General features: G+C 42.8%; 2 protein-coding genes across 3 annotated transcripts in view; one reads left to right on the top strand and one right to left on the bottom strand.

The window, feature by feature from the left end:
• The window catches only part of LOC116996620 (transmembrane protease serine 11E-like), a 42,609-nt gene extending 40,776 nt beyond the window's left edge, over positions 1-1,833 (bottom strand). The window contains exon 1 of the mRNA XM_033060475.1: positions 1,758-1,833. The gene's annotated coding sequence lies outside the window, so the exon portion shown is untranslated. The remainder of the gene's footprint in view (positions 1-1,757) is intronic.
• A 5,764-nt stretch (positions 1,834-7,597) lies between these two features.
• YTHDC1 (YTH domain containing 1) overlaps positions 7,598-21,707 on the top strand; it is a 23,356-nt gene continuing 9,246 nt past the window's right edge. The window contains exons 1-10 of one of the 2 annotated variants that reach the window (XM_033059676.2): positions 7,598-7,743; positions 12,927-13,028; positions 13,985-14,313; positions 14,438-14,792; positions 16,050-16,139; positions 16,636-16,689; positions 17,296-17,390; positions 19,213-19,321; positions 19,422-19,539; positions 20,409-20,493. In XM_033059676.2, the coding sequence (XP_032915567.1) occupies positions 7,716-7,743; positions 12,927-13,028; positions 13,985-14,313; positions 14,438-14,792; positions 16,050-16,139; positions 16,636-16,689; positions 17,296-17,390; positions 19,213-19,321; positions 19,422-19,539; positions 20,409-20,493 (1,365 nt within the window). In that variant the 5' untranslated portion in view covers positions 7,598-7,715. The remainder of the gene's footprint in view (positions 7,744-12,926; positions 13,029-13,984; positions 14,314-14,437; positions 14,793-16,049; positions 16,140-16,635; positions 16,690-17,295; positions 17,391-19,212; positions 19,322-19,421; positions 19,540-20,408; positions 20,494-21,707) is intronic. The other variant, XM_033059677.2, reaches the window with a different exon arrangement.

Below are 21,707 nucleotides of genomic sequence, written 5' to 3'. Positions count from 1 at the left end.
CATCAGGGTGCTATTCATCTATTTCAGGATAAGTTGAGGTAGGGCTATCTAGCTAATGATAGGGTCTACTATAGTACCACGTAGATACCTAGTCTTGTCAAGCTTGTTCTTTAAACCCCTGTCTAATTGGGCTAGACAGTTTGTACCACACAGTAGTTGTTCATACACTTCCAGTGAGGTGACAGCTAAGACAGCTGTACTTACCACAACTATAAATCACAGCAGAGGGGACTGAGTAGCGATTACCAAATACATACCCCACCCACTCAGTATAGGAGAGCATGTAAGCTGAGCTCCAAATATAGGGCTCACTGCCAGTAAAGAGTAACTGCAAAAGGATTTAGTAAGGATCATAAGGCCATGCTTAGCTTCAGGTGTTTGGTTAGGATCTTGTGGCTAGTGTAAGGCTCAGACAGCTCTCATAATTCTGTAAAGGCCCAGCTTAGCTCGGCAAATGCAAATGTCAAAAACAGATCCGAGAAATACATCTAAGAGATGACCTTAATTGCAACCTTGCGGCCTCTCGTTTCCCAGGAGCACAGACACCGCACAAGGAACAAAAATTTACCACTTGAAATAGCATCTGAACAAATCCTGCTACCTCCACACAAGGTCTAGCTATGCCAAGCAGCACTTTCATGACAGTGATCTCAAGGGGATCCTGTATTTCCTTTCCTCCAACCATAACCACTTACTGCAGAAAAGAAAATAAAGTAGTTCATATTGATCTGGAATCAAAATGTGCACCAAACACAAGATACTGCCACCTCCTGATCTAGTAGGAGACTGACCTAGAAAACCCACAAAACTGAACAGGGTTGCAGCTGGACTGAGCCCATCTAAATACTACTCAAGGGGACAGCTGCCTTTTCTCTGTGTTCACCCTGCCTCTTGAAAAGCTATTTCAACTCATGTTCTGGAAAGTCATCCATGAAAAAGAACGAAACTTTTATTTCAGATAAGCAATTTAAATCAGGTCAGTGATGACTATGAGAACTGGAAGCAGCACAACTGAAAGCAGGGAGAAGGTAAGATAGAAGAGAAGGTCACCATATCGTGCAGCAGAAACACAGACCACCTCAGCTGTATCATTTAACCTTACTTCACAGGATTTGGAAAGTCAAAGGACAGAGAAACAGTCTTGTCTCTAAAGCAGAAGTGCTCAGAGAAGGGAAAATTGCAGTGATGATTATGAAATGCAGATTCTTCAGGTCTACCCACAAAACCAAAATCAACGGGACCATTGAACAACCTCAACTTTGTCCTAACTTGCTTGTAACTGAAGTGACTATTCAACTCTTCAGGGTCAGTCTGTCTCACAACATGCACTTCCAAAAGCATTTCTCAGGTTTTATTTATCTATTCATAAAATGCTCCCCCCTCCTTGAAATCCAGTGAAAACAAATAGATATCACCCTTAACACTACCAGCACACCACCTGAGGGGAGAGAGGGAGGAGGAAGAATCCCGACCAGGGAAAAAAGTAGGCAACAAACACAAACAGAAAAAATTATGGGAAAAGCAGTCAAACCCCTATCTTGTGGGACACAGGGGAAAATCTTGTTGGCTTCCAAGAATTTAAGTTTCCCTTTCCCCCACCGCCCCCAAATTTATTGACTTATTATTAAAAATAAATTTTTTGAGTAATCCTTATTGGGAGTTTCCTGTTTACACAGCAGTTACTCTGTCATCCAATAAACTCCCCAGCCTGAAGTACGTGACCTTGACACACAATCAGTCCAGCAGACAGCAGTTACCTTGTAAACAGGAAGCTGCCAGTGCAACAAGGCACAGGAACAAGAAGCACACAGAAGTTATACTCTTCCACCAGCACCTCCTGCAGCTTACTTCAACTGCAAATCAGGAACTAAATCAAACAATATATTGTTAATATCTACGCCAACAAGTATTTGCAGCACTCTCTTGAAAGATCATAACTTTCTTTTAACTGTAAACATCTTCCATGGTGTGACATAGCCAAAAGAATTGCAAGCATGACAAGACGGATTTTGAAGGGCTTTTAGGCAAACAAATAAGAGCAAAACAGAGGAAATTTTTATTACAACCTGCACCTTACTGTTTTGGGGTTATAGGCAGATGACAAGCATTAGTGCTCATACATTCTGGAAGATATCAGGGTTTATGGGAATCACATACATGGTAACATCAACCAAATGCATGGGTGTATCAGTAGAGACTTAAATACCAGGCTGCAGCTACATGAATGGTTCCCTGCTAACTTGCATCACAAAAGTCTGCCTTTTGATAAGAGCAGGAGCAGTAACAAGGCTTATCCTCTGATCTAGAACACAAATTCAAAAACAGCGGACTTTGCATTTTAATTTTACACACTACTGTACAAAAGTGATAGTCCTACCTCATCTTGGCTCTTCACAGTTCTAAGTTATACAGACTGCAACAGGGCCGACGAAAAAATAATTTCCAAATATGCACCTCAGGCAATCAGCAACCACTCCCACTCAGCCCCTCGACAGACACCAGAAGACCTGGACATAAAAGCAAGTCCAAGTTTGTCTTATGTAGAACACAGATATTCCCAGTTACACTAGTCACTCATATTCCCAGTTACCCTAGTCACTCATCAGCAGTGCCTCATCTTAGTAGACAGTCTTCAGAGAATGTCCATCAGCAGTTACTTGCATGAAAAAGAAGGACAAATCTATAAAATATCTGACACAGCAAGATCTAAAAGGGAACTTACTATCAAGTTTAGCACAATTTTTCCTCTCCTTTCCATGGCGATTTGCTATATTGTAATCTACGCAGGAAGCCACAGCTACCAATTGCTTGCTGCACTCTCTTACCCTATAATTCTTGACAAGATCCCATCAATAAAAAAACCATACAAATGGTTAAGCTGAAAGGGACCTCTGGAGATGGTTTAGTCTATATAGACTAACATTTCATCCTTGAAAAAAGCATCAGCAGCTATGCTCACTTGCAGATACCCACCACCACTAACAGCATACTACAGTTAAGGTATTGGACTCATACTACCAGTATTTGAACTTCCTCTCATGTGAAAGGCATGAAACCCACCAAAAGGTGAGCTTTAAAAGACAATATTCTCCAAAGCTGTCTTGGTGCACCCTCAGATTCAAAGAGAAGTATAAAAGCTGACACCAGCAGCAGCCCCGCGTAAGTGCCCCTCCATTTACAGTAATTTCACGATTATAAGCTGCACCTGATTATAAGCTGCACTTCCGGGTGTCGGCAACTTTTCGTTCTTTGTCCATACATAAGGCACACCAGAATATAAGCCGCACATTACAATACAGAGTATGATAAAAGGTATCGATTCTATCACCATCTGTTGAGGGTGGGGGCAGCGATCCTTATCTCCGCGGGAGATATTCTGCTAATGGGCCACCCATTGAAACCAGGTAGGGCATTGTTCTTTATCTTTTCACAACCCATCCTTCCTCCAGTGAGTCATTTTCTGCTAATGGCCCTTTGAGTCCCACTGTGTGACTGATAAAATTACTTCATCCCATTGGAAGTTACTCCATCTTGGGGGAAGAGCCCAACATTTCTTACCAAGATAAAAACAGAGGTTTTGGGACACTAAGGTAGCCCTTTCTCCACTGGACTCCAGAGGAAAACTGGATTTCTCCACATCACCACTGGACCTTCAGAGGGAGACTGCGCCTTCTGCAGGACCACTGCTTCAACTGAATCACATCTGTCACGGCAAGGGGACTGCAACCACCATTTAATCGAACTGCTACCAACACCCTGCCTGATGGGGTGTCAGGTTTGCCAGAAAGTCCCTTGATTTCAAAATTATAATAATTTGGAGGGAGGAGGTTTACATTCTCCATTTCAAAGAGAAGCTCCTGCCTTTCTCATCAGACACCTGTCTTCCGAACTACAGTAAATTCACGAATACAAGCCACACTGAGTATATGCTGCATCGCCGGGTGTTGGTAAACATTTTGTTTTTTGTCCATAAATAAGCTGCACCCGAGTATAAGCCGCTCTGTTGTTCGCAGTGAGGACTCGCGTGCAACAAAGTTGCCAAGTAGTAACAGAACCGCTGCAGGGCGGGGTTTACTGGCTCGGCTCGGGCCATGAGGGCTCGGGGCTGCCGACAGGACTGGGTGGCCCAGCTCGGCGCTGCCACTCGGCAGGGATGCTCGGGGCCAGCCGCTGCCACCGCTGGGCTCGGTCACCCCTGCCCGGCGCTGCCTCATGGCAGCAGAGGGGCACAGAGCCTGCCGGCACCTGCAGCGGCGATGGGAGCTGGGAATGTAGCCTGCCTGCTCCTGCGGCGGCGGCACGCGGGGACAGGAGCCCCCCGAGCCGCAGGGCCAAGCGGAGAGAGCTGCCCCGCCTTCCCCCGAGCCGCGGGGCCAAGCAGGAGAGAGCCCCTGCCTCCTCGGAGCCACGGGGCCAAGCAGGAGAGAGCTGCCCTGCCTTCCCCCGAGCCGCGGGGCCAGCAGGAGAGAGCTGCCCGCCTTTTCCCGAGCCGTGGGGCCAAGCAGGAGAGAGCTGCCCCGTCTTCCCCTGAGCCACGGGGCCAGCAGGAGAGAGCCCCTGCCTCCTCCGAGCCATGGGGCCAGCAGGAGAGAGCCCCTGCTTCCTCGGAGCCACGGGGCCAGCAGGAGAGAGCTGCCCCGCCTTCCCCCGAGCTGCGGGGCCAGCAGGAGAGAGCTGCTCCGCCTTCCCCACCCCCTGTGCTGCCTGCACAGAGCAGCTCCACCCACCGCGCAACAGAGTAACAATTTGTAACAACCGCATAAATGCAGGGTTTTACTGGCAGGAGCTCGACTTTGCAGTTTGCACTGACTTGGTTTGCACTCCCAGGGTTGAAAATGCCAGAAAACTATTCACATATTGGTCGCACCTGAATATTAGCTGCATTCCCGGTATGGGAGCAAAATTTTGGTCAAAACAGTGCGGCTTGTATTCGTGAAATTACTGTAAATCAGCAACTTTTCGTTCTTTGCCCATATATAACCCGCACCTGATTATAAGCTGCACTTCGGGTTCGGACCAAAATTTTAGTCAAAATGGTGCGGCTTATAATCGTGAAATTACTGTAACTCATGCTGACAGCACCATCTAGCGCATTATATGCAAACAGACCTTTTTTCCACAGGTAACAAATCAGGAATTTCTAGTAAAATTAGAAAATGCAGGTATTGCTTATGAATAACACATGTTAAATAAACTTTTTGTGTGCATATCAGACACTGAAAGGTCACTCCACAAGCACCTTACCCAAGTGATGACTGATGTGATCAGAACAGACACACAAGAATTGCTTCAGTGTTTGGCTACAAAATCAGAAGTGCCAGAAAAACTACTAGCGTCAAGTCCTGCCTAACTGACACTCCAGAGAACAATAAAGGTTGGGATAAACGTTGAATGAGTTCAAGTTGTAGCACTACAATAGTAATCACATTTCATCAAATCAAGAAGCCAATACAAAATTGAAAAATAGGTACCTTTATTCTGTTCTGTAAAACTTCACTATCACCTCATAATTTTCACCTCATCACATAATTCATCATCTCTCTCTGCAGAAATACTTCAGTAATTCAGGACATGCTTTCATTCTCTGTTCAGACTTTGCTTGCATAGCTTTGAAGTGAGACAGACAACACCAAGCAGTGTTCCAAAGTACCTTTTGCACTCCAGCCCCCATCACTGGAAAGGAAAAGTGCTTCCTTAAGCTAGCCAACAGTTGCTGATCAGGCATTTTTACCAACCTGTCCACTGTGGGAGCACAGGCAAACGCAGTGAATATCAGGAGTGAAGATTCCTGTAACTGCATTGTTTTGGAGGGGGGAACTCAAGCTATTTAGTTGACTATCTGTACCTATCAGGCTAGTCTGGAAAATATCTGCAGCCTTAAACACAGCAGCTTTAAAACAAAAACTATCCCATAGTCTACAGCATTACTCACCTTGGTATGCCTCTACTCCAGTTAGAGGAAAAAAAAAATAAAAGCAGGTAGAGCTTTTATAACAGTAGTATGCCAGCTAATAAGATATAAACATATAAATTACCATAGTGGACAAAACAAGCTTTACTTTATAATTGCAAATTACACACAGACCTAATCACAGAAAAATGAAATCATTAAAGTTGGAAAAAACCTCCAAGATCATCAAGCCCAGCCTTTGACCAATTACCACCATGTCAACTACACTGTAGGAGTAAGTGCCATGTCCAGTTGTTTTTTGGATGCCTCCAGGACTGGTGACTGTACCCCTCCCTTGGCAGCCCATTCCAATGCTTAACTAACCTTCTTGGGAAAAAATTCTTCCCAATATCCAGCCTGAATGTCCCCTGACACAGCATGAGGCCATTCTGTTGATACTTGCCTGGAAAAAGGGGCAACCCCCACCACACAACAACCTTCTTTCATGTAGTTGTAGAGGACAACAAGGTCTCCCCTAAGCCTCCTGTTCTTTTGGGTGAGGCATGGGCTGCCAGCTTCTCCAGGAGAATGCTGTGGGACACAGCACCAAAAGTTTTACTGAAGTCCATGTACATACATCCACAGCCTTTCCCTCATCCAATGGGCAGGACACCTGGTCATAAAAGGAGATTAGGTTAGTCAAAAAGGACCCGTCTTTCCTTAACCCATGCTGTGGCCTGATCCCCTGGTTGTATTGTACATACTGATAAACTAGCAAATGCAACTTAGTGCCCAAGCTTCTTCATAAGCTGCCTGAAAGGGCAACTAAGATGAGGTGGTAATGTCTCCACCTACATTACTGTAGAAAAGAGTGATGCTCTAAATGGAAATTTATTTTTAAAACTGCGTGGATGGATAAAGCATACTTGTTTCATATTTCACACAATCACAGAATATTTTGGGTTGGGAGTGACCTCAAAGATAACTCAGTTCCAACAACCCCTCTACCACAGGCAGGGATACCTTCCACTAAATCAGGTTGCTCAGGGCTCCATCTAACCTGCCCTTGAACGCTTCCAGGGATGGGGCACACACAGCTTCTCTGGGCAGCCTGTGCCAGTACCTCATCACTCTCACCATAAAAAAATTCTTCCTGACACATAATCTAAACCTACTCCCTTTCAATTTTTAAGCCATTCCCCCTTGTCCTCACCCTACATAAGCAGTCTCTCACCATCTTTCTTATTGACTCCCTTCAAGTATTGGAAGTCCACAATTAGGTCACCCCAAAGTCTGAACAATCCCTTCTTTCAGCTTTTCCTCATAGGAGAGGTGCGCCAGTCCCCTCATCAGCTTGGCAGCCCTCCTCTGAATTGGCCTGATTGCCAGAGGAAAGGAAAAAAAAAAAAAAAATGAGAAGGGAAAAAAAAGGTAAAAGACGAGAAAACCAGGGAACAGCAACACCCAGCATCAGGGATTAAATAAGTACGGTTAACTTTGCCCCACTCAAGACTCTCAGAAAGGGCTCCAACACCACACAAAGCTGTCACAACAGCACGAGGACACCGAGAAACGCGAGCTTTCCACGCTTCCGGAAGCAGAGGAACCCACTCCTTTCCCTCCACCCCTTTGCCCCGCCAGGCGCTGCCTGGGACTGACACGGCGGCTGCGCCCTCAGTGCCCGTGTGGCGCATGCGCCGCCCCCGCCTGCCTGCGGCGCGCTCTGACGCGGGGAGCGTAAACAAAGCGGCGCCCTGTGGGAAGAGGGAAGCGCTACGTGCAGGAAGAGGGAGCCTCCATCTTAGGCGCTCGTCGCGGCGGCGGGATGGCGACGGATAGCCGGGAGGAGAAGGGTACGTGGCGGTAGAGAAGAGGGCACGTGTTAGGCCCCAGGGAAGGGGGAAGGCTCAGACGGGGGCCCGATCCCCGCACGAGACTTCCCCCCTCCCCGGGGCCACCTTGGAAGCTGGTACTGGGCCTTTAGCCCGGGAGACGTACGTCTCCAGGGGAGCGGAAGGGCGGCGGAGTCAGGAGTGACCCTTCGAGGATGATTTTTTACGGAAGCGCTCCCTGTATTTTGTTGGGGAGCAGGAAGGAATACTGCCCCTTATACTTTGGTGTCACGGTGGCAGCGGGCGCGGGGCAAGGTGACTCCCTGCGGGCAGCGGAAAGAGGGAGAAGTTCGTGGGCCGTAACTTTTGCATTATCGACCGCGAGTCACTGTAGGTTGTCTTTTCGCAAGAAAGTATTTGCGATTTTTATTGCGGCTTTTTGTTTGTGCTTGGATCGCTCGGCCGTTTTGGGTTTGGGAGTTTTTGCCCGGTTTTCTGTCGGGGATGTAGTTAACTTTAGCAAGCGGAAACTGGTGTTGTAATCTTATTTTGGTGCTTACTGTTTGGCTTTTAGCAGTCAGCTGTGATTTCTAGGCACTGTGGATGAATAAATTTGAGTTAGAGGAATTGGACGATTTCAGACTCATTGGTCTGGAATAATAATAATTTAGGGTAATTAGTGTCGAGTTATAGAATCACAGCCCTTATAACTGGCACCCGCTATCCACGGAAGCTGAAGTGATCCGCATGTTTTCTGTGAGGTTATATTAATCAGTTGTCCCAAAATAGCCTATTTAAGAAGCAAAACCAAAGTTAGGTGTAGCAGATTGCTGTTTGGTGGTTCGTGCAGAGAGTTGCGAAGTTAAAAAAAGGGGTATTTTGGCTTGGAGTGCGTTCATTTGAATTTCATTAGAGAATAATGCTTCGTGTAGTCTTTTGCAAGATATGCGTCTACAAAATGGCTTTGTCAGAGTAGTAAAAGTTTGCTAATATTTATTGTGAAACTATATGGCATGGAAAGTTCCCCGAAGATTTTGTTAGAACTGAAAAATGAAATTTTTAGCAGTGCTTGATCCTTAATGATATTATTTTAAGAGTGGTAGATTCGGACATGATCAGGTTGTGTTGAAACAGATCTGATAGCCCACTGTGGATGAGCAGTGAATTTGAAGTGTTTGCTGTTGTCATCTATGAATTTCTATTAATATAATTATTTATCCAGTTGGGCTGGAATATTTTGTGTGTGTGTGTTTGTCAGTCACTGCCAGCGGTCAAATTTTACTTTTACTTTTTTTTTTTAAATTATTTCTCATGTGAAAAGGGTTATTTTGACTGAATAGCAGGTGGTGAGGCATATTTGCATCTGAACTGATGTCTGTTGTAAGTACTTCCACTGGAAGAGAAATGCTATTTTACTACCTAGAAAAAGCAGAAATAAGTTTACTTTGAAATCATAGGGTCTTATTTAATTTGTATGATCAATTGGATTTTTGCTTGGACCCTTCCTATAGTTCTGGTTCTCCTGGCCAGCAGAGGAAATGGTCTTGCAGGCTACCATTCTGCTATTTTGGGTGAGTTAAATTTGTTCGTGGAAGGATCCCACAAAAGACAAGTGGGCAGGAGAGCCCTGTTGGGAGTATCTGTAACTCATTTGGTCCCTCCCTCTTCAGTGGTGATGGACTATAAAATACCTGTCCTCTGCCATTTTTCTGTTTCTGCTTTTGTGTTTCTCCAGATATCTCTCTGAGATAATTTAGCTCTTCAGGTTGAACACTGACTGCAGCAGTTCAGTGAGAGGAATCATGTTGTGCAAGTCAGGCGGTGTATCCAGTGCAAGTAAGAGACAGGAAGTGGGCTGCTAAATAAATCTGGAAATGAGTTTCTAAAGAAATCAGGTCAATATGCCTATAGAAGGGGATGGGGGAACTGTTCCCTTCTCCTGCACCCGTTTTAAGGTTCCGGCTGCATATGATGCCCATCTAACCTGCAAGGGATTTAGGAGAGAGAGTGTGTCAAATGTGCATTTTCTGTTAAATTTTCCTTCTCATTTACTTTCGAATGAGCTGATACAGAAGTCTTTTAGCACCTTTGAATGCTACTGCAGTAGTTAGATCAAATGTACAGTAGTTTCACGAATACAAGCCGCACGGAGTATAAGCCGCACTTCTGGTGCCTCGACAATGTTGCTGTCTTTGTCAATAGATAAGCCGCACCCCGAATATTAGCCGCACTTTCGTTCGTCGCGAGAATCCGTGCGCAGCTTTCACAAATTGGCCAGTTAGTAACAGGATCGCGGCATAGCGGGGTTTACTGGCTCAGGGCGGGGCCAGGCAGGCTCGGCCCACTCATGGTTGCCGACGGGGCCGGGTGGCCCAGCTCAGCGCCACGGCTCGGCGGGGCTGGCCGGGTGGTGCTGCCGCCGCCGCCGGGCTCACCGGCCGCCCCGCGCCGCGTTCGCTCGCCCGGCCGGCAGGGCTGCCGCCGCCGCCGGGCTCGCTGGCCCCCCTCTCCCGTCAGCACCGCCCTGCTGCCGCGTTCGCTCACCCGGCCGGCAGGGCTACCGCCGCCGCCGCCGGGCTCGCCGGCCGCGCCGCATTCGCTCGCCCGGCCGGCAGGGCTGCCGCCGCCGCCAGGCTCGCCGGCCGCCCCCTCCCGTCTGCACCGCCGCCGCGTTTCCTCGCCCTGGCCGGCACTGCAGGCCCCCGCACCGCCGGGCTCCCCCACGCTGCTGGCTCCGATTCTGCTGGGCTTCCCCCGCTGCCAGGCAGCCCCACCCGTCGGCCTTCCTGCTTCTGCCATGCTCCCCTGCACTGCTAGCCCCAGTTCTCCTGGGCTCCCCCGCCCTGCTGGCCCGGGCTCTGCCGCACCCCCTGCCCCGCCCTGCTGGCTCAGGCTCTGCCGCCCGCCCCCCACACTGCTGGCCCCGCCTCTGCCAGGCTTTCCCACCTCTGCCGGGGCCGGCCGGGCTTCAGCTTGGCTTGGGGCTGCCGCGGGCTCTCACTTCTGTGTTGGCAGCTTTTAGAATTTTGTTCATGTATTAACCGCCCCGGAATATTGGCCGCACTTCCAGGTTTCCACCAAAATTTTGGTCAAATTGGTGCGGCTTGTATTCGTGAAATTACTGTAGTTTACTCAAGTATGCTGTTGTCTGACCAAAAGGGAAACAAATCTGAGGTTCAATATGTGTGATTTGAGATGGATGATATGCTTAATTTTCTAATCCCAGTGCACCTCTTTTTCATTGGTGTCCAGCAAAAAACCTTTTGTTCTAGGCTTGCCAAACTTCCTGTGGGCAAGCAGAATGCAAGCCAGGAAATTTCATCCTACATTTGGCAGTTGCACAGCCATTAATCTGACTCTTATATATTTATCAGTCACAGCAACAATATATGCTGTGGATGTATAGGTGTCTATAAACATGAAGAGCTGTTCACAAGAGAATTATGGTAAAATTTTGTCTTGCATTTAAATGTCTGCTAACTGTAAACTACCAGGGAAATGTTTGATCCACTTCTCTCTGCACCATTTCCTTTGCATTAGAGACACCAGCTGAGTAGTTCAGGGATCGTTTTTGCATACTCCTACCACCGAAAATTTGGAGAAGTGCCAGCAGGAAAGTTAGTGCACATGCGCTAACTTCAGGTTTTGTAGTATGTAGTAGAGAAACAATTATAATACTAATTTTTTTAGTTATTATTTAAAGTGTGGGTTATGTTTGGGCTTTTTTAATATCAAGCTGTAAAATCTATTTTGTGGCTCAGCTCAATATTTTGAGATAGACAAGCTGTCAAGCTCTGGAGGACTTACAGTAATTTCATGAGTATAAGGTGCACTGGATTATAAGCCGTACTTCAGAGTGTCGGCAACTTTTCATTCTTTGTCCATATATAAACCGCACCAGATTATAAGCTGCACTTTTTCTTGCAGCAAGGATCCACGTGCAACAAAGTAATGAATTAGTAACAGAATCGCGGGGTTTACTGCCCCGCCACTGGGGCTGTGCGGGCTCAGCTCGGCGCTGCCCCGCCACCGCCGGGGATTGGCGCCGCTGTCCCACTGGGGCAGGGTGGGCTCCGGCTCGACTCAGGGCTGCTGCGGGCTTGCACTTCCAGGTTGGCAAATTTCTGAACTTTGTCCATATATTGGCCACTCCAGATTATAAGCCGCAATTCCGGGTTCAGAACAAAATTTTAGTCAAAAGGGTGCAGCTTATACTTGTGAAGTTACTGTTATTTGCTGCATTATCTCAGTTTCACACAGTACAGGAATTCTTACCTGCATCTGCTATGGGTATTGTAAACCAGCTGAATCCTTGGAGGTTGCTCTGGTTTTTTTTTACTGAGTGCAGAAAATGCAATCAATCACAAAGTGGAAAGAGCTAAGAATTTTGGAGAGATTCCAAGATTATTAACCTTTTTATTTTTCCCTTTGCATGCTTAAGCTTAGTTCACTCTTACTTTTAAAAGTACTTGGAATATAGATCTGCTACTCTAAAGTTTGTGACTCCTTCTTCTAATAGAATCACCATATGTGATTTGGTTTCAGGCAAAGCGAAACAACCAGAAATAGTGACAGATGTTAAAAGTTTTATGGGCAGATGTGGGCATTTACTGCTTCTGGCATGCATTTTCTTTAACACTTATCGTTTTGATCAAGTTGTGGGTTGTTTTTTTTTTTTTCAGAACAGCTTAGAGTTAATGATGCTGCAAATAAGTACTACTTTCCCCATAGTGTTTTTTTCTATTTGTAAGTAAACCACAAAACCTACCCCTTCTAACACAGCAATGACAACAATAGTGGTAGAGAGATAATTCAGCATGCAAGTTTCAGAATTTTGCAGAGATATGGGTCCCTCCTCTTTACTAATGGCACTCAAACTATCTCCTGGTCTTCCTCTTTCTAAAGTTTTATACCGGCTGTTATGTTCAGCTTTCATTTGTAGCTCAGCTTTCCTGCAAAGCTTTTGTGACACGAAGAGCTAACTTGGACCTTGTTTAGAGGTCTAAATCATCTTGTGACATATTTTAATTATTTTATTATCTTTCCAAATGAAAGTGTGGAAATAAATAAAGAATACGTCAATTTTTGGTTTTTTATATATCTGTAGCCCTAAAGGAAATGTTTGGGTTTGTAAATACTAGTTCTGTAGTTTACATATCCAGATTTTTTATGGTTGGTTTTGCCTTTTTTTTGCGTATTTTCAGATGGTGAACTGAATGTTCTGGATGACATTTTGACTGATGCTCCTGACCAGGATGATGAGTTGTATAACCCCGACAGTGAGCAAGACAAAAGTGAGAAAAAGGGTATGTGGCTTTGGTAGTGGATGTTCTGCAGAAGCATAAGTGGTAATAAATGTCTGTCTTACTATAGTTGGACTTTGAAGTAGCAGGTTTTATAACTTGATTCAAAGAGTGAATGAGTTCTAAAAGTCTTTATTTCACGGACATGTGCTTTTTTGCATGACCCTCCAAGCAAACAGTCAAATCCGTTTCCTTTTGTCTCGAGAGTTGCTAGGTCTTGCTTGTTCTAAATTCATTTGCTATTAGCAAATGACTGTCCTTTTTGGCTCAATGAAGTGAGATGGAAGCAGAGCAAAGGAATTGCAAAATCTGATTCCAGTTCTGTTCTTGATTTGATTTTAGACCAATCCCATAAGCATTTCTGTGTATAAAATCTGAGAAACACATACCTCTTTGTGAAGTAAAGTACATGTTTTAGAGCATGAGCTGTTCCTAAGAAGCAGTTTTGAGTGTTGCTGTAAAGCCTACAACTGGAAGATGCTCCCTATGACCGCAACAGGGTAATTACAGTAATTTCAGAACTATAAGGCGCACCAGATTATAAGGCGCACTTCCTAGTGTCAGCAGATTTCCAAACTTTTTCCATATATAAGGCGCACTGGATTATAAGGCGCACTTTTTTTTTTGCAGTGAGGATCCCCGTGCAACAAAGTAACCAATAAGTAACGGAATCCTGCGAGCCATGCGGGGCTGCGCAAGCTGAGCCCCGCCGGGCCGCACTGAGCCGTGCGACTTGCGGCTCGCATTTCCGGGTTGTCGCCAAATTTCCGAACTTTGTCCGCATATAAGGTGCACCGGGTTATAAGGCGCACTTCCAGGTTTTGATCAAAATCTTAGGCTTCAAGGTGCACCTTATAGTTGTGAAATTACTGTACCTAAAATAGAGAAAGTAGGAGCCTCTGTACAGTTTTTGTTTTGATATTGAAAATAACACAACTTGATATTTCTTTCTATTTAAGGATCAAAAAGAAAAACTGACAGGATGGAAAATGCTGAAAGCAAGAGGCAAAAACCTTCTGTGCATTCCTCGAGGCAGATAATGCCAAAGCCTCCCAGTTCATCCGTTAGCAATAATAAGAGAATAGTGAGTATGAAAGGAAAGCCGATATCAGAATACAAGACTGAGGAGTATCAGAGATCTGACAGAAACAAGCGCCCAGATGGTGATCGAAAGATGCGAATGTCAAGCAGTTCCAGGGATCCTTATAAAGGACAACCAGAAAAATCTTACATGAGGAAGAGGGATATTGATAGAAGGGCAAAGTCTTCTACACCGGATGGTTCAGAGGTATTAAGTATTCTTGCTGCCTTATAAATAAAGCACTTTTATGAGACTTTTGTAAAGCACATTCTCTTAGGACTGTGTGTGCAATGTTATATGACTGCTGATTCACTTTTTCTTTAAACATCAGAGAATCAGGCATGATGTGGATAGAAGACCAAGCAGATCTAGCCATTCTTCTAAAGAAGAAGTGCACTCTGAAGAGTATTGCTCAGATCATGAGACTGGCAGTAGTGGTTCCTCTGAACAAGGCAACACAGAGAATGAGGAGGAAGGAATGGAAGAAGAGGAAGATGATGAAGGGGAGGAGGATGAAGAGGTGGAAGAAGATGGGGAGGAAGATGAAGAAGAGTATGAACAGGATGAGAGGGATCAGAAGGAAGGAAATGACTATGACACACGTAGTGAAGCCAGTGATTCTGATTCTGAATCTGCCTCTTTCACAGACGGGTCGGTCAGGTCTGGATCTGGTTCAGATGCATCAGGTAAGCAGCATCTTTCATGCTAATGTGAACTACCTTGCCACTGAAAGTTTGACTACTTTTAAAAATAACCACTTCCTGACCATGTCAAAAATAAGCCATGATAGCAGAAGTCAGGAAGATTTTAGTTATGAAATACCATAGGCAAGGAAAAAAGTACTGGAAGGTGGTAAAACAAAATTGTGAATATCCACATTACTATGTTGAGGATTGATTGTGTTCTTGACTGCTTTGGCCTTGCTGTTCAATGCTTTGAAGCACTAAAATTAGTATTTTTTTATGTATCTAATGGCTTAGTTTTCCACACAATTCATTTTAATTTAATGTTAAGTTGTTTGGTATTCATCTAGATGAGTGATCAGGTAGACGGGTATTGTAAAAGCACCATATCCCTGGGGAAAGAGAGCTGACTCTTAGATAGTGACTGTATTCAGCATAGGAAATCTAAACCTAAGTTGAAGCTATTAGCTGTTAGTGCAAATTTAGAATGAAATAAATATTTTTAAGCAGAAACTGGGAGCAGTTTGTATTTGTATATTGTAACTGGTCCTAACTTACTGATGTGAAGTGCTAATGATGTAAGTAAGTGCTTTTGGGTTTGGCTGTTCATTGTTTGTTTTTTCTAGGAAAGCAGCTTGCAATCCTGTTAAGATTCCTATTGTGTATCTTCCTTGTTTGAAGTCTTCATAAGTGGTCATCCTGCTTAATATGCTGCCTTTTTTAGCTCAGCTGTTGGGAATTAGAGACAGCAAAGTGTAACCTAAAGACAAGTGAAGCTGTAATAACTGTTCTAAAAAGCACTGTGGTATAATGTAACACTTTCTTAAGAGTGGAAATAATTGTTTGTATGCCACAGTGTTTTGTTTTCCTGCCCCTTACCATGTTTTTGAGCTCTGAATAAATGAACTCCTATCACTATCACTACACAGTTTGTGCTAGATGGTGCACATTTGGGTGAAGGCTGGAAAGAAGCACTAACTCACTGATACTGAAAATACAATAATAATAAATTCTGTCTCTGAACATTCCACAGATTTACTAGATTTTTGCCATTCATCTTCCTTTTGTGAATGCAAAGCTTGAGTAACTAGCATTTGCTTCTTTTGTGCGTGATAGTTTTGTGGCAACAACTACAATTTTAATGTGCAAGCCAAATGGTAACTTCACTTTTGCTGATGCTATTTTCCTGTCTCATCACTTTTTAATCTCAACTTTGCCTATGTTTAAAATATGGCTTTTATTTTTTATGGTTTCTTTTAGATGAGAAAAAGAAGGAGAGGAAGAGAGCTAGAGGTATCTCTCCAATTGTTTTTGACAGAAGTGGAAGTTCTGCATCAGAATCATATGCAGGTATTCTTCCCTTTTGTTGCTTGTCGTTGCATCAAATCGTAATGTGTAATCTAAAATAAATGTAACTGGCTGTAGAAGTTTACAGGGTATGTAGTGCTGTATAATTTGGTATTTACTTCTGGCATGTTGTGTGTGGATACCTTTGAGGGGGGAAGTAGACTTTCTTATTACTTTAATGCTATTCTGTTGCTTAAGTGGAAATTTCACTTTTTTTTTTTAACTTGGAAGATGATGATTCAGTGACTAGTTTTCTGAGTAGGAAATTGTTCAAATACTATTTTAAAAAAACAACCCCAAATCAAACAACCCAAAACTGAAACAAAAAAAATCCAAAACAAAACACTCGTACACATTGAATAGTATTTTTTGTGTGTGTGGGTGCGCGCCAGAAAGCATAATTTGTCATGAATGAAAATTGTATGGGACAAGGCTGTAGAAATTGTATATTATCTCTATTAACGCTCAATCTGAACAAATGTACTTTGGCTAAACACAGGTTCAGAAAAGAAGCATGAGAAATTATCATCTTCCGTTCGTGCTGTCCAAAAAGGTATAATTTAAATTTGAATTTTTAATGCATGCCCCATAGCAAGCCATTGTCTCTGCTGATTAAATTACCTGTAAGTAGTGATGTTCTGATATAATTCAATTTGAGCACATCATTGTTCTGAGCATGAGAACTGAATCTTGAGCTACTTTTGCATGTTTTGAGAGTGATACATGAAAAGTTCAGTCACTTTGCTCTTTGCATAGGCAAACAAATATAAAAGGAGGTGCTTAAAACTGCAAAGAGGAGCAGCATTCACCATTCTCTGTTGAGCAGTTTGTGCTTGTTACAAGTGTTACCCATGATTTATGTGAAGATCCTTAAGCAAGCAAATAAGTCCTACATATCGGAACATCACTGAATCATGCTAATTTAATTTTACTTTTTTCTTTACTTGGCTATCTTAAGTTTTGGTTTGGTTTCCCCTGGCATTTTGTACTCTGCAGCTTTGACTTCAAGTTGGGTGGTTGACTGTGATAATTCCTAATAGATAGGAAATGAGTGGGATACTGTGTACTTTGAAGGAAGCAAACAACTATCTGTACTCAAAGCAACGTGTTTGGTAAGTATTTACAGTTCAGCTTATTTGATACTTTGTTTTCTTTTCAGACCAAACAAGTAAACTTAAATACATTCTCCAAGATGCAAGATTCTTTCTCATCAAGAGTAATAACCATGAAAATGTATCGCTTGCTAAGGCAAAGGTATGTTGAATTTTCTTCAAACTGATCCGTTTGGCTGTCTTCAAACACACCCACCTTAGTTTGAAAGAGTTTGTAGTTGGATGCATTATTTTCTTTATCTCTTGGATCTCAGTAGATGCAGCAACAAAAGTTACTGCACCTTGGTCCTTCTGCTTCCGCTGTAACCTAGAAAAGGTCATAGACCACTGGCCATTTTTCATGCCAAGAATAGGTTAAAAGGGGCCTTGGGGTCTGTTTGATAACGTCCTAAGCCAACCTCTGTCAGGAATGCTGAGGTGATATTTTCTTCCCTCCATCAAGCGCCTCTGTTCATGTAGCTATACTCTGAGAAGGTTCAGAAGGTTGATTGGGTTTCTTCGAATGCTACTTGAGTAATTTTGGTCAGGTGATTTAGGATCTGAAGTCTTACTGTGGAAATGAATGCCTGGCAGTGCTGGTATGATTGAGTTCTTTGGGAGGGATTCCAGAGCACTGAATTTCAGCTGTTGAGGAATTACACTAGGTGTTTCTTGCACCTCTCCAGTGGTTTTGTATTGGCTCTTGTTCTTTGGAACGGGTTATAGAGAAAATACTTGATTTGCTGTTACACAATATACACAGAGTAGGTGATTCTATTAATGAAGATTTTCTGAATTAGGATGAAAATAGCATTAAAATTATTAAACGAATCTCAGAATCTTGGGCATGTTTGGTTCATACCTCTCCTTCCAGCTTTGAAGGTGCAATGAGCACCATTCTGATTGATGTTTGCTTTAGCTCTGTAAAGGATTCTGTCCTATTTTGTGCTTCGTCCATGTATGGAGCTGCACTAGTATCCTTGTTCTTGGAGTTATTGGAGTGGATACTTTGTCTCTCATTGTAGAGGCATCAGTGCTTTGACATTGGACTTCCATGAAACTCGCTTTTGTGGTGCCAGTGTAATAGGTTGTTCTCACAGCAAGGCTTTACAAGCAGCCAAAAGCTATGTAATCTGACTGTAAGCTAGCAAAAACCCCAAATAGTTCTCTGATGGCTGTAATGAATTACCAAAATCGAACAAACAGTGATCCAAGTTCAGAGTAGAGCATGAATACTTACCTTCACTAAAAAACGCAAGGAAAGGAATGTTGACTTTGGTATGTAAATCCTATTCTGAGGCTGAAGCTTGTTTGCCCAGGAAATGGACAGAGGAGTAATTCAATAAACTGTTACTCTACATCTCAACCCAGTTGGTACCTTAAAACAGGTTGGGTTTTATTGTGTGTTGCTGTGTAATGTCTGGTGAAAGGGGAAAAGGTACTACCGAGGCTAAACAAAGTGATTTGAATTTTCTTGCCAGTTTAAAGTGTTACTCTGGTGTCCTTCATGTTGCTGGCATTTCACTGAAAGAGTTTTAAAGTCTGCAAACTGTCTGACAAATCTGCAATAATATACCCATTTACCTGCCCACCTTTTAGCATATATTCTGTTGTTTTTTCATAATTTCTGTGTGTTATATAATACATAAATTCCCTAAGTCACTTAAAACATATGTGAACACTTTCGCCCTTACTATTTTTAAGTTATCTACCCATCATTATAATTACAAAGGAAGTCTTATAGATGGTCTCAATGCATCTTCAGTGTTCAACAAAAGAGAGTGTTTTAAAAGTTTTAGCACAGGGCAGGCTAAAATATTTCTTGACGGAAATTAATTTAGCAATACCTTTTTTTTTCAAATTGTCTTCTATTCCGGTACGCTATTTTGGTCTTTTGTTCATCTACATTATATGTTTATATTAGCTAAATCATTTGAGTTGAACTCTTATGTTTTGGTGATAGGGTGGGTGTTTTTCTGTTTTAGGGAGTATGGTCAACACTTCCAGTGAATGAAAAGAAGCTTAATGCTGCATTTAGATCAGCAAGGAGTGTTATTTTGATATTTTCTGTAAGAGAGAGTGGCAAATTCCAAGGTAAGGACAAGTGAGCTATTATCAAGGTGAGTAAAAGTGAGTTTTATGTGCAATAGCCTCTCTGTTGTATCTTTGTTACAATTCATAAAAAATCCTTTAGGGTTTGCAAGATTATCTTCAGAGTCTCATCATGGAGGATCACCTATACATTGGGTGCTGCCTGCAGGAATGAATGCAAAAATGTTGGGAGGCGTCTTTAAAATTGACTGGATTTGCAGGTAAATAATTGTGGATTTATGTTACTGTTAGTAACAAGGCATTATAATATCATTTCTGCATGTTATTCAAGTGCCAACAGTGTCCTTCTGAAACTCGTTTCAACCAGAGATCTATCCACACTACCTATTTGAATAGACCACTGTGGATGAAAAAGAAAAAAATTGATGTAAGAGCAAATCTGTCTTGATGTGACTGAACAAAGAAAGTACTACTGCTCTAAAACAACATATGAAATAATGCAAGTATTGCATAATGTATAGGTTGTGAGCAGTATGTTCATTGATTTAACTGAGTATGTCCTTACAGAAAAGATTTTAAATGCCTATTAAGGAAAAAAGTTACAGCAGTCTCATGAAATACATTACATGGTTATACAAGTACTTTGGACTGCCAGAAGGACTTAATACAGGAAAAAACAAGACTTTGAATTAGAGAAAAGTCTTGTGTTGGAAAGGTTCTATTGAAGCTACTGACTCCTTGCACATACAGCTCAAAACACTTCTAGCTTCATAATTAGGGCAGTGCTCAGGGATTTATTTCAGTAGGTCCCAAGAGCTACCACATGTAGAGACTGGTCAGTGTATTCAGATGGTGCTGTAACAAACAGGCACACTCTCAATATTGCGTGAAGACCAAAATATTTTCTTTAAAAGGAGAACCTGTCATAGTATGGGTTATATTAGTTACTGCTGGAATAAGTCAAAGTGAAATCTTCAGTTACTAATATGTAGAACATAAGATTTTCAGAGACCTGACAGTACAAAGAATAACAGGATTATTTTATATGTAATCTCCTACTGTATACATTTTTAATTCTTAATTTAAAAAATGGAGGCAAAACTATAAATGGTACCACTTGCATGTTTAGGAGAGAGTTGCCATTCACTAAGTCTGCTCACCTGACCAATCCTTGGAATGAACATAAGCCAGTAAAGATTGGACGCGATGGACAGGTTTGTTAATTCTTCCTTTTTTTCTGTAACTGACACCCTCTAGTGCTTGCTTCCAGCTTTGAATGTGCCAGAGATTAAGAATGTTTTCAGAGCGGTTACTTGCAGTAGAATACTGTGGCAAAGGCACTCTGCTTCTTTCTAATGCCTTTGTGGAAGAAGGAAAAGGAAACAATACAGTGCCAAATTTGTTGTCATCTTTGTGATAAACAGTGTGATATTTTGAATTTGAAATGTAATGTGCCTTGCATTGAGTAGTGTCCAAACTATATAGCATCAGGCTTTAAAAAAAAGGTCTGGTGTTTCTAGTTGTGCTTTACATTGCATTTTTTTAATATATACTGTATTGCTTCAGGCATAGATTGCCATTATAGAATATATGCTAAGCAAATTTTAAGTGGGGCTGGCTCTTTGTCTTGTCAGACATACCAGAGTTCAGGTATGTTGTTGCTGGCATCATGTACCCAAGCTGTGGGTAAAATAACAGGTTCTGCTTTCTTAAGACATGATGGGAGGTAATCTCCATACTGTGTGGAAAATGTCTGCCATGTGTTGCATTCATTGTTTTGCTCACAGGTATGTTTGCTTTGTTGTGTAGCAGGAGATGAACAATAGTTTTGGTCTTGTTTTTAGTTTAGTGTGAACTTAAATTTTAAAAAAAGAAAAAGTATTTCAAGTTAGTTTCTGTTAAATGGTCAAGGAATTATTTTTTCTAAAATGTTTTATCCTCAATAGACTTGCAATCTGGACCTGAGTTTTGGCTTTTTTCATGAAATTACTGTACTGTTGTGGTCTGGACAAGCATTGTCTGATGCTTGCTCTCCCTGCTTTTTCAAGTCGTCTTATTTCCTGAAATGGTTGTCATTTATCCATTTATATTGGCACAACTCTGAATGGATCTCTATTTTGAGAATGTGTACGCTGAAATTCTGCCTTTTATGGCATAATTTGGGAAGGTGTTCTGCAGGTCTGCAGTCACCAGTTAGAAGAAGCACTTTTTCAGATTGTTTTACACCTGGCTCCTGCTAGATTTATTTGATTGCCCAAGTTCTTGTACTGGAAGAGAGAGTCAGCAAGTTTATTTCTGTCCCTTTTTCCTCCAGACAACTTGCGGTGTCCGACCGTCCTATTATCTCCATCTCGTTCCCCTTATACAGCATATTTCTCTTTTAATCTAGGCTGGAGTGATGCAACTTGCTCAGTCATTGCATGAAGGA

This window comes from Catharus ustulatus, chromosome 5, assembly GCF_009819885.2.
Source record: "Catharus ustulatus isolate bCatUst1 chromosome 5, bCatUst1.pri.v2, whole genome shotgun sequence".
NCBI lineage: Eukaryota > Metazoa > Chordata > Aves > Passeriformes > Turdidae > Catharus > Catharus ustulatus.
This window is presented reverse-complemented; position numbering and strand designations above follow the sequence as displayed.